General features: G+C 38.2%; 1 protein-coding gene across 1 annotated transcript in view; it reads right to left on the bottom strand.

The window, feature by feature from the left end:
- Positions 1-10,509: 10,509 nt before the first annotated feature.
- Positions 10,510-12,582, bottom strand: part of CLTRN (collectrin, amino acid transport regulator) — a 43,661-nt gene continuing 41,588 nt past the window's right edge. Inside the window, exon 6 of the mRNA XM_052663162.1 lies at positions 10,510-11,233. Coding sequence (XP_052519122.1) covers positions 11,077-11,233 — 157 coding nt within the window. The 3' untranslated portion in view covers positions 10,510-11,076. The remainder of the gene's footprint in view (positions 11,234-12,582) is intronic.

Below are 12,582 nucleotides of genomic sequence, written 5' to 3'. Positions count from 1 at the left end.
GTGAATAAGATGCCACTAAAAAGATGGCAGGAGTAAGTCTTTACCTATCAATAATTACTTTAATTGTAAATAAATTGAATGCTTCAATCAAAAGACACAGAACAGCTAAAAACAAGACCCAACTATATGCTGCCTACAAGAGATACACTTCAGCTTCAAGGGAACACAAAACAAAGGGATGAAAAGAGATAATTCGCTCAAGTGGAAGCCAAAAGAGAGTAAGGGTGGCTATACTTATATTAGAAAAAAATTGACTTTAAGTAAAAAATGGTAACAACAGACAAAGTTATTATATAATAATAAGAGTCAATTAATCAAGAAGATATGATGATTGTAAATACATGTGCACCCAACACTGGAGTATCTAAATACATTAAGGAAATACAGATCTGAAGATAGACAACAATGTAATTATAGTAGGGACTTCAATACCCCACTTTCAGCCATGATAGATCATCCAGGCAGAAAATCAATACAGAAACATTAGACGTGAACCATATTTTAGATCAAGTGAATCTAATAGACATATAAAAAAAATTCCATCCAACAGAAGCAGAATACACATTCTTCTCAAGCACACATGGATCACTCTCCAGGATATATCATATGACAGGTCATATAACAAGTCTTGGCAAGCTTTAGAAGATGGAAATCATACCAACATATCTTTTCCAACAGCAGTGGTATTAAACTAGAATTTAATAACATTTTATGGAATTTATTATTCCATAAATAAATTCAATTTATGGGAAATTCATAAATATGTGGGAAATAAACAACACACAACCAGTAAGTCAAATAAATAAAAATAGAAAAAAAACATCTTGAAACAAATGACAACGGAAACACAACACATCATTCTCTTCTAAAAGACATTCTCCACCCCCCGCCAAAAAAAAAACATACAAATGGCCAACAGGTACATGAAAAGGTTCCGAACATCACTAACCATCAGGAAAATGCAAATCAAAACCACTATGAGATATCACCTCACACCTTTTTAAATGGGTACCATCAAAAGGCAAAAGGTGGTACTGATGAGGATGAAGAATAGGGAACCCTTGCTCACTGTTGCTGGGAATGTAAATTGGTACAACCACTATGGAAATCAATATGGAGGTCCCTCAAAAAATTAAAAAACACAACTACCATATGGTCCAGCAACTGCACTTCTGGGTATAGATCCAAAGAAAATGAAAACAGGTTCTCAGAGATATCAGCACTCCTGTGTCTACTGCAGCATTAGTCACAACAGGCAGGATATGGAAACATCTGAAGTGTCTGTCAATGTATGAATGGATAAAGAAGTTCTGGAAATATAGTGTACAGTATGGTGACTATAGTTAACAATACTGTATATTTGAAAGTTGGTAAGAGAGTAGATTTTATAAGTTCTCATCACAAAAAGAAAAATTGTAACTATATGAGGTATAGGTGTGTTAACCAACTTTATTGTGGTAATTATTTTGCAGTATATACATATAAAAAATCATTATGTTGCATACCTTAAACTCATACAATGTTATATGTCAATTATATTTCAATGATGCTGGAAAAGAGATGTGATATATATATATATATACACACATATATAAAATAGCTATATATGTGTTATATATATATATCATATTCATGTTAGACTATTATTAGCCATGAGAAAAAAAATCCTGCCATTCATGACAATGTGGATTGACCTTGAGGGCATTATGCCAAACAAAATAAGTCAAACAGAGAAAGATGAATACTGTATGATCTCACTTATATGTGGAAATTTAAAAAGTTGAGTTCAGAAAAACAGAGGGTACAGGGTGGTTGCTAGGGGTTGGGAGTGGGAAAAATGGGAGATGTCGGTCAAAGGGTACAAATTTCTGGTTATAAGACAAGTTCTGGAGATTTAATGTAAAACGTGATTATAATTAATGATTCTATACTAAATACTTGCAAGTTGCTGAGAGTAAATCTTAAATGTTCTTATCACCAAAAAAAAAGGAGATTGTAATTATGTGATGTAATGGAGGTGTTAGTTAACACTATGGTGGCCACCATTTTAGAATCTGTATCAAATCAACACATTGTACACCTTAAATTTACACAACATTATAGGTCAGTTACTGATATATCTCTATAAAGCTGGCAAACAAACAAATGAAACCAAGAGCTGCCCTAGGAATGAGCCCAACCACAGTCCAGATGTGGCTTCTTCCTCACCTGCCTCCCCGTCCCTACCTCCCACTCCCTGTGTGAGGACCTCGGCTTCATAGGCAGCCTAGCCCATCCTCCACTACTAACAGCCTACCCAGTGGGTTCTCTCTCACTGCCAGCCCTCTCAGGACCCCATCTCTTCTAGCCCTTTATAATTTCAGTTTTGAATGGTTAGATCTAGGTGGGAGATAAGTGGGTGTTCATTATACTATTCCTCAACCTTTCTTTATGCATGATAATGTTTATAATAAAAAATATCAGGAGGTATAGCAGGATACCTGGGTTTGATCCCTGGGTTGGGAAGATCCTCTGGAGAAGGAAATGGCAACCCACTCCAGTACTCTTGCCTGGAAACTCCCATGGACGGAGGAGCATGGTAAACTACATTCTGTGGGGGTCGCAAAGAGTTGGACACAACTGAGCAACTTCACTTTACTTTTTACCTTTATACAGGGGCTGAGGGCAGATCGTGAGAGGTTGGGTTCTACCCGGAAAGAGATGGGTAGAGAGGAGAGGTTTAAGCAAAGGAACGATATCGTCTGACTTTCCATTTGGGTGTTTGCTATTTATTTCTGTGTTGTGTAGTTTGTGAGATTTTAGTTCCCCAACCAGGGATTGAACTCAGGCTCTTGGCAGTGACAGCGCAGAATTCTCACCATTGGACCACCAGGGAATTCCCTGGCTTTCCATTTTAACAGGATATGTCAAGGCTTCCTTCCTCCATTTAAATCTGACTCCATATGAGGAAAGGATGAGGAAAGTTGCAGTTCTGATTGCAATTTTACCAGAGCCTCTAAAATGTGCCCTTCATTACTCCCAAGCCAAGTATAAAGAGAAAATGACCTAAATCAAGCATAGCACAGGAATGGCCAACAATAATCTGAAGAGCTATACAAATGCTGAAGCGAAAATATAATCCACAGTTTTAAAACTTTCCAGTTGTGAAACATGTTCAATCTGTTTCAGATTCTAATTTCTCTGTATGCCACCACCCATGGTAATGTATTCAGTCTGGACCAAGAATAATCCTGGCAACCAGCCCGCACAATACCCAGTTGTGGGGTTTCTGGCACCCCAATCCCAGCTCCTGTCCTCCACTGAGGACACAGCTAGCATGGCATAGATGACATGTTCAAGTTACTCTAGGAAGACAAATTGATGACAAAATCCTTTATAAGCGGAATAGAGCTAAATGTAGAAAAATAAGTTAAAATATGAAAACCAAAACAATGAGTGCTCAAACCCTCTAACAACACAGGAACATTTTTAAATGCTGCATGATTTGGGGCAAGATATTTAAATTCACTCAGCTGTTTCTACTTTCCTTAAGTAGGATTAGTAATAATTGCTTTTGAATAAAATAATGTGAAGCAGTAAAAATTCATGAATGAAATTAACCTTGTGAATAAAACCTATATATCCTTTATAAAAAGTAGTATTAAAACTCGAGTTCACAAAGAAAAGAAAACAGCATTTGTTTAGGGAAAAATTTTTACAATATGAATATGCAAATCTACAATGACTAAAACTTAAGCAGGATAACCTATCTATCTGGAAAGAAACATAGCTCTGGGATGGAGGTGATGAAAGGAAATAGAGATATGTAAGGCATCTATTTGGATTCTCAACACAAATAAAAAAGTACTATGCAAAACTCTGCGAAAAATTGCTAGGTACCCCAATTTCTAGCCCCCCACACCCTCAATTCTCCTGAAGAGACACCTGTATAATCCTTTGGGAGGTTTTCTAAATGGATTTTTTCCCCTTGATCTATTGGATTGTGCTGTGTCAAAGCACTGTATTTGAAACTGTAACCTGAGGTTTTCGTACTACTAAAATGAACCTTGGTATTCCCCTTTATAGCTAAGCAGATGATAATCTAGCAGGTAATACTATAATATGTGATGAGAATTTAATATGAGCCTCAGTCACCCTTGGAATGATGGCAAAGATATTAACATTGACAAGCCTCTGTCACTTTTGAGCAAGCAGATTTTAGTTCTTGCATTTATAGATTTAAATTTTCTTTAGTTCTTCAGAGACTTCCCTGGTGGCTCAGACGGTAAAGCATCTGCCTACAATGCGGGAGACCCAGGTTCAATCCCTGGGTCGGGAAGATCTCCTGCAGAAGGAAATTGCAACCCACTCCAGTACCCTTGCCTGGAAAATCCGATGGACGGAGAAGCCTGGTAGGTTACAGTCCATGGGGTCGCAAAGAGTTGGACATGACTGAGCGACTTCACTTCACTCACTTTAGTTCTTCAGAAAGCATGTTAGATTACCTGGAATTCTCCTAAATAAAAACCGAAAAGGCTTATCACATGAATTAATTGTTCTATTGCTGTCTTGTGGCCCTGTCTTCCCGGGACCTTTGAGTCTTTGCTAGTAACAGCCCCAAGTAATGAAGAAACGGGGATGTATCATTCCCACATACCTGGCAGACAAGTCACAGGTACCAATCCTCGATACAGGAGAATCTGAGTATCATCAGAATTTGACTGGATGCACAAAGTTCTACTGTAAATTAACTTGTCAATCCAACAAAACAGCTTGTCCATCCAGTCAGATAAAATTTTTTACCTGAATTGATAGGTAGGCCAGTTGATTCAACAAATATCAACTGGTTCAATGATAAGTCAGAGAATCAAAAAAAATCATTTAAAAACATAATCATTGTTACCTAATTGAATTAAAGTTATTACTGGAATAATTAGCTGAGTTGCCACAAGCTGCTCTCTCTGTCTGTCTCTTCAGGGGTTATATAGGATTATAGCCAATGGGGGGAAAATGAGGGATCATAGTGGTTAGAATTAATGTGTATGGACTTGGATGATTTTTTTCTTTGCAATTACACTAGTGGAGTTTTGTAGGTTTTAATACCTCTGGGCCGAAAATTCAAATAAATACTTCATCTATGTGTAGTTGTGTCTTCCTAGGCGGGCAGGCTATCTACTTCTGAGATTAAGCCAGTATAGTTATGAATTATTCATACAACAAAATATTTTCCTTAAATAAATCTTTATTACTTTTTATGGCCTCAAGTTGAGAAGTTTCACTATCAATTTTAATAAGTAAAAATTGCATTCACAGTGCACATTTTCTTTATTAATCCTGCTGTTTTTATTCTTTATTTCATTCTGTTCTCGCAATAGCTCTTTGGGCAGATAGGGCAAGTATTAGTTCCTTTTTAAAGCTAGTCTATTAACATCAAATGGAAATAAGTTATTTCACTGGACTGCTTCCTCTCCACTTTTATGAACCCCTACTCACCTGGGGCCACCCACTTACTAAATGGTGGTCTTAGGATTAGAACTCAGGCAATATAGGGACTTCCCTGCTGGTCCAGTGGCTAAGACTCTGTTCTCCCAAGGCAGGGAGTCCAGGTTCAATTCCTAATCAGGGAACTAGATCCCACACTCTGTAACTAAGAGTTTGCATGCTAAAACTAAAAAGATCCTGTACGCTGCAAGGAAGATCCCACATGGTGCAACTAAGACGATGCAGCCAAATATATAAATATTTTAAAAATGATTCAGGAATAGAGGTAATACTGTGCATATACCAAGTATTAATCTACACTCTGTGAGATCTGGGGCAGCGTCCTATCAGTAAACACTTGACTATTTCTGCATTCAATAATATTAAGTACAATAAATAAAGACCATTGAGTACAACAAATATAGATCATAAAGAGTACTATATCTGTTTGGGTCAGGGGTTGCTGTCAAACGGTTTTTAGAGGGTTCTGGATTTTGGAGTTGCAGGATTGTGAAAGTGTGTTCTCTTAGCCTTGGTACTCTCTCTCCACCACTGTGTGAAGCACTCATCATTTAAGATACAATGACTACTTAATGCACATTTTATCTCTTATTCCAAGCCTTCTCTGAATACCAAGCAACCGTTGGTGGTCAGCAGAGAGAACCATTAAGCCCAAGCATTTTCTCCACCACCTTCATTATGCACAAGAGACAACTCTTTTCTTTCACTACTGAGAGCTCAACCATACTTTACACATCTCTTAATTTTTCATCACTGGTATCTTTATTTCCCTTTCAATTTCTTCTCTGGATTCTTTAAGAACAGTTAGAGGGACTTCCCTGGTGGTCCAGTGGTTAAGACTCCATGTTTCCAATGCAGGGGGCACAAATTCAATCCCTGGTTGCTGGGAAGTAAGATCCTGTATGCTGCACAGGGTGGCCAAAAAAAAAAAAAAAGGTTAGAGAGAGGGGATGAGTAAAATGATAAGGTCATATCACAGAAAAGTCAAGAAGGGAGAGTATCAAAAGGTGGGGAGCAGAGTGCCCTACACTGTCAAAGGGTCAAAAAGATTCAGGAAGTTGAGGACCAAGACACTGTGACCTTGACAACCAGCAATTCACTAGTGACTTTTGAGGGGACAGTTTCTTCAGGGTTATGGGAATGGAGGGCTTCCCAGGTGGCGCTAGTGGTAAAGAACCTGCCTGCCAATGCAGGAGACACACGTAATGTAAGGGACACAGGTTTGATCCCGGGTTGGGAAGATCCCCTGGAGGAGGGCGTGGCGACCCACTCCAGTATTCTTGCCTGGAGAATCCCATGGACAGAGGAGCCTGGCGGGCTACAGTCCATGGGGTCTCACACAGTCAGACACGACTGAAGCAACTTAGCACACACACATGGGAATGGACCCCAGAAGGCACAGTTGGAGAGCATGTGGATGTTAGTGAAGCCAAGACAATTATAGACTTAATTTTTAATGAGCCAGGATTAACAACTTTTGAAGGTCTTCAGAGTTAAGTTGCTTTTACCAGTTCCATGCACTTCCTCACTCTTCCATTAAAATCTGCTTTTCCTCAAGCACTGACAATAAAACACAACCAAAGCTGGTTTGTATTACATTGTCTTTTTTGTTTGTTTTCATTAGACTGCTGACATTACAACAGTTTGTCTTCTAATATTTTGCAACATAAATATACAATATTTCTGCTACACCATGGGTTAATATGCTCCTGTGAACTGGCTTGAAGGCTCCCTTACTATGTATGACATATTTACATGGGGAACATCATTCCTAAATTTCGAAGGACTGACTAGAGAACTAACAGCTTGAAACATAGGTTAACTGTCATTTTTGTCAATTTGATCTGGTTCAACCTCCTAAGTTTACAAATGCAACCTTGATATAAACAATATTGTCATATTAGTTCACTAATTATGGTGGACTATGAACTAATAGCAGAGGAGGACAGATGGAATCCAGGAGTGATGAACACGAGTCTTAACTGAACTTTTGCTAAGTTTTGCAAAAGGGGCCACTTGTTCAGTGCAGCAAGACACTTGACCATGGCACCTTCTAGGCTTGCCTGCCCATGGTGGCTAGCGCTCACCTTGGTTCTCACAAGAGCTCCACCATGCCCAGGAGCTCTTGTGCCACCCTTTCCAATGGTCTTGGATATGACCTAGCCATGTTGTTCTGGGAATCTACTTTCAGATTGGGCCAAAAGACATCAGACACTTGGGGAAAAAAAAAACCCTGGGATCTCTTTCTCTGCATCTGATTAAATGTCTCCATCCTAAACCCCATATTCCCATGCCCATATTCATTTAAACTAAAATTTCCTAAAAAAGAATGGTATTCTCGGCAATAAACTGAATCTAAATAATGAACAAATCCCTTCTAGGAAATTCTCTCTCTGTTTATATTTCCTGAACCTAGCATCTTATCTTACACAGAGCGTCTCCATTCAATAAATTCTTCAGGCAGGGAGAGAGGGATGGAGAGGCGGTCAAAGGAAGGTTAGTAGGAAAGAAAACTTCCATGCATCTGCTTATGTAATTGAAAGAAAACAAGATGCAAAATTCAAAAATTAAAAATAAATAAAAAACAAGGTGTAAGATGGGAAACAAAATACTAAGTTAAGGGGCCCATTGACTTTTGCAGTAAGGACTGGGAATCTGGAGTTTGAGGGATTTTACACTCTTTTTGGTTCTTCACCTGTGTTCTCTATTCCTTGTTCCTTATCTAAGGATGAAAAATGTGTATACTTCACTTGATGATATTAATATCTGATCATGTATCATTCTAGATGCAAGAGTCCACTGCATTCTTTTACATAGTGATGTTTTGTATTGATTAGTCCTTATGGAAAATACAGTAGATGAAACTACACCCCCAAAACCAAAATCTACCTGCATTTACATTTCTTCTGTGAAACAAATCCAAATATCACCATCTCAGCTCATTTTTTCTGCAGTGACTTGGTTTTCACATGCTTCTGTCTTTCCAGTTTCATCATCGTTTTTGCTAAGGACTGGGAGATGAGAGTGACAGCCATATTTCCACTCAATTTACAACATTTTATTTCCACTACATATCACCTCACAATGTGTTCCTTTGTGGGACATTACAGGATCATTATTTTTAAAATGAAAGGTATGGTTTATGATTGACTGCTGTCTAATTACCTGCAATGTTTGTCAAAGCCAGTGCAGGAGACATAAACTCTATTTTGCTGTTATATTGATGGTCAATTTTACAGTGCATTTCTGCTAGCAAAGAAAACTTCCTTAGCAAGGATATTTAGTGGAACAGACTTTTGCAAGTGGAACAAACCCCCTCAGCTTCACGATAAACAGTGAAGAAAATGTTCTAGTGATCAAATTGGTCCATCCCATGCCTTCAAAATAAAAAGGGATATGGGAAGCGAGTTAGCAACTACTGCTATAACACCAACTGTTGGTGATGGCAGTGGGAGACTGAGCTGCAAATTTTCTATCAGTTCAGTTCAGTTCAGTTGCTCAGTCATGTCCAACTCTTTCGACCCCATGAACCACAGCACGAGAGGCCTCCCTGTCCATCACCAACTCCCGGAGTCCACCCAAACCCATGTCCATCGAGTCGGTGATGCCATCCAACCATCTCATTCTCTGTCAACCCCTTCTCCTCCTGCCCTCAATCTTTCCCAGTACATGTATAATAATTATTATTAGAATTTAGAATGATACCTATCTGGAAGTAAAATCAAGTCTATTAGTATGATTCTTTTAATTGGAGGATAATTGCTTTACAATATTGTGTTAGTTTCTGCTATACATCAACATAAATCAGCCATAGGTATACATATGTCCCCTCCCTGTAGAACCTCCTTCCCACCTCCCACCCCATCCCACCCTCTAGGTTGTCACAGAGCACCAGGTTTGAGCTCCCTGCATCATACAGCACATTCTCACTGGCTATCTATTTTACATATGGTAATATAAATGTTTCAATGTTCCTCTTTCAATTCGTCCCAACCTCTCCTTCCCCCCTACTGTGTCCACAAGTCTGTTTTCTATGTCTGCATCCTCATTGCTGCATGCAAATAGGTTCATCAGTACCATCTTTCTAGATTCCATATATATGCATTAATATATGATATTTGTTTTTCTGAGTTACTTCACTCTGTATAATAGGCTCTAGGTTCATCCACCTCATTAGAACTGACTCAAATGTGTTCTTTTTAATGGCTGAGTAATATTCCATTGTATATATGTACCACAACATTTTTATCCATTCATCTGTCGATGGACATCTAGGTTGCTTGCATGTCCTACGTATTGTAAATAGAGCTGTAATGAACATTGGGTTACATGCATCTTTTTCAGTTCTGGTTTTCTCAGGGTATATGCCCAGTAGTGGGATTCCTGGGTCATACGGTAGTTTTATTCCGTTTTTTAAGGACTCTACACACTGTTCTCCATAGTGGCTGTATCAATTTACATTCCCATCAACAGTGCAAAAGTGTTCCCTTTTCTCCACACCCTCTCCAGCATTTATTGTTTGTAGACTTTTTGATGATGGCCATTCTGACCAGTGTGAGGTGATACCTCATTGTAGTTTTGATTTGCATTTCTCTGATAATGAGTGATGCTGAGCATCTTTTCATGTGTTTATTAGCCATCTGTATGTCTTCTTTGGAAAAATGTTTGTTTTGGTCTTCTGCCCACTTTTTGATTGGGTTGTTTGTTTTTCTGGTATTGAGTTTTATGAGCTGCTTGTATATTTTAGAGATTAATCCTTTGTCAGTTGTTTCATTTGCTATTATTTTCTCTCATTCTGAGGGTAAAATCAAGTCTAAAAACTACAATCTTCAAGCAGGGATACACACAACAAAAGTAATTTATTTCTAGGACTGGTGAGTAGATTAAACATAACATAAAAATTAAACTTACTGTGTTCCACAGTGTGAAAACAAATTGCAGACCACAATCAGTCAGTTAATCAAAAAGAGATGATTAGTACTTTATTAAGTTAGCATAGACTGTACTTTTACAAACTGCAGAGCTGCCCTATTAGAGACTGACAGAAAAAATATAAGCAACTGTTGATATGATAACAGGATCAAGTTCCACCTTATATTTCAACACTCCCATTTTTATCCATCTAGTTTACAGTAATTGTTATTTTTCCTTATCTAGTCATATACAGAGTGATATGACATTTAAAAGGATCTACTTTCAATGATTTAGACACCATATTATAGGCATTCTCCACTGGAAAAATATTTTTTTCTTAGATCTTCAAAAGTGTGATATATGCTGGCCTGACCTTATGACTAGAAATGCTTAAATACTAATATATTTTTAAAATCAATAACTGCAAATGCCACATGACTACACTTATACACTGTGTTGTCAGGGAATTATTCTAGAATATTTTGAATAGTCAGCAGCTTATGATTCCAATGGTCTTCATGGGTATAATTCATTGCCTTTTCATTTCATGCACATTCAAAATTCTTACAAAAGAAGAATGATGAAAACAAAATACATAGTCTTGCCTTGATAAACTGTGATGTTCAGCAGTTGCACAGACACAAGTGTTGAGTTTCGGGGGGAGGGTAAAACAGTAGCCCTTCAGAGAGGGGTGAGCCGCTCATCTTCTGTCACAAAAGCATCGTTAATGTGCCCTCCTTTCATGTCCAGGGGATCACAGCGGATGCCATTTTCAATCGTGATCACGTTTTCACACTTATCTTCAATGTCTTCCATTTCAGATGGTCCTTTGTTTTTCCTAAATGCACATAAAAAGAATGATTGGGATCTAGATCTAGGAAGAGAAAGCATGGTCTTCTGTTCCAACATGGAGATCAGGAAAGGGAAGAGGAACCTTAGAATGATTGGAAAAATGGGTGACACTGTGTATTTTCAAATAGATTTCAAGGATCATAAAAAGCTGATGAGGTGAAAAGATGGAATCAAGATCAGAAGTCTGCATGAATTATATATATATGAAAGAATATATATATTTATACAAATGAGTATGTTTGTATATACACATATATTCATATGTACATTCACACACACAAATTGCATGAAGGAATGCGAGGAAAATGTATAATCAGATTGAAATGAAATATCAAGAAGCAAACTCACATTACTTTGTAGAAGGATGTAATCATTATAAACTGCAGTTATCATTCCTTGCCTCTACTCATTACAAAATAGTTGCATTCATTTGTAAGTCAGGTTTTTGGAACTCAGAACACATTTTACTAATTACAATTCATAGCTATAATCCCAGGTTATTTCAAAAAATTCAATTTAACAGGATAAATTTTTAAGTTACTCATTCTCAGACCCTTTGAAAACCCTGGTATCTCAACCCAAGTGGTAACCAGTCCCTTAATATTTCCCTGGGGTGTGGAAAAATATAGCCTTGAATTCAAAGATTCTTCCTGTCCTTTGTGAAGGCCAAGACACTGAGCCAATTGTGCTTGATATCACAGAGGAAGGTGGAGAAGAGAGACATGAGTACGTCTAGGCAACCAGAGGGTAGAAGAGCTTCTCTGAGGATTATCATAGGTTGTTGGGGCACCATGGAGGCACGATGTTAGGCATGAGGCTTCCAGACCTGTCAAAGCTTCTCTTGTCCCAGAAATCTGTGGAAACTCCAAAGAGGCAGACCTGAGTGGATCACGTGGCTGGGATGGTGGACATTGCTGTGGTGACAGAATGGACTCCCACCACTATGAAAGTCCCTTGGAACCTCAGTGAGTCTCCAGTGGGTGAGGAAGTGACGAAGATGCCCCAGTGATGATCAAGGTCTATCAGTCCTACATGATAGTTCATTTTCAAAGTGCTTTAAAGAACATGGTGAAGGAAGGCAGAGAAAAGAGAGAACGAGAGAGCTCTTGTTTACAAAATAATGACAACTATAATTAACGATGGTGGCTACACTAAACAACAGATTTTCAGTGTAGATCCAACAGCCTTTTATTGGAAGAACATGCCACCCAGGACTTCCATAGCTAGAGAGGAGAAGTCAGTCCCTGCCTTCAGAGTTTCAGAGCACAAACTGATTTTCTTGTTAGTGGCTAATTAGCTGGTGACTCAAAGTTGAAGCCAATGCTCATTTATTAT

The sequence above is a fragment of the Budorcas taxicolor genome, chromosome X (assembly GCF_023091745.1).
Source record: "Budorcas taxicolor isolate Tak-1 chromosome X, Takin1.1, whole genome shotgun sequence".
Classification (NCBI taxonomy): domain Eukaryota; kingdom Metazoa; phylum Chordata; class Mammalia; order Artiodactyla; family Bovidae; genus Budorcas; species Budorcas taxicolor.
The sequence above is the reverse complement of the archived record's forward strand: the minus strand, read 5'-3'. Positions and strand labels throughout refer to the sequence as shown.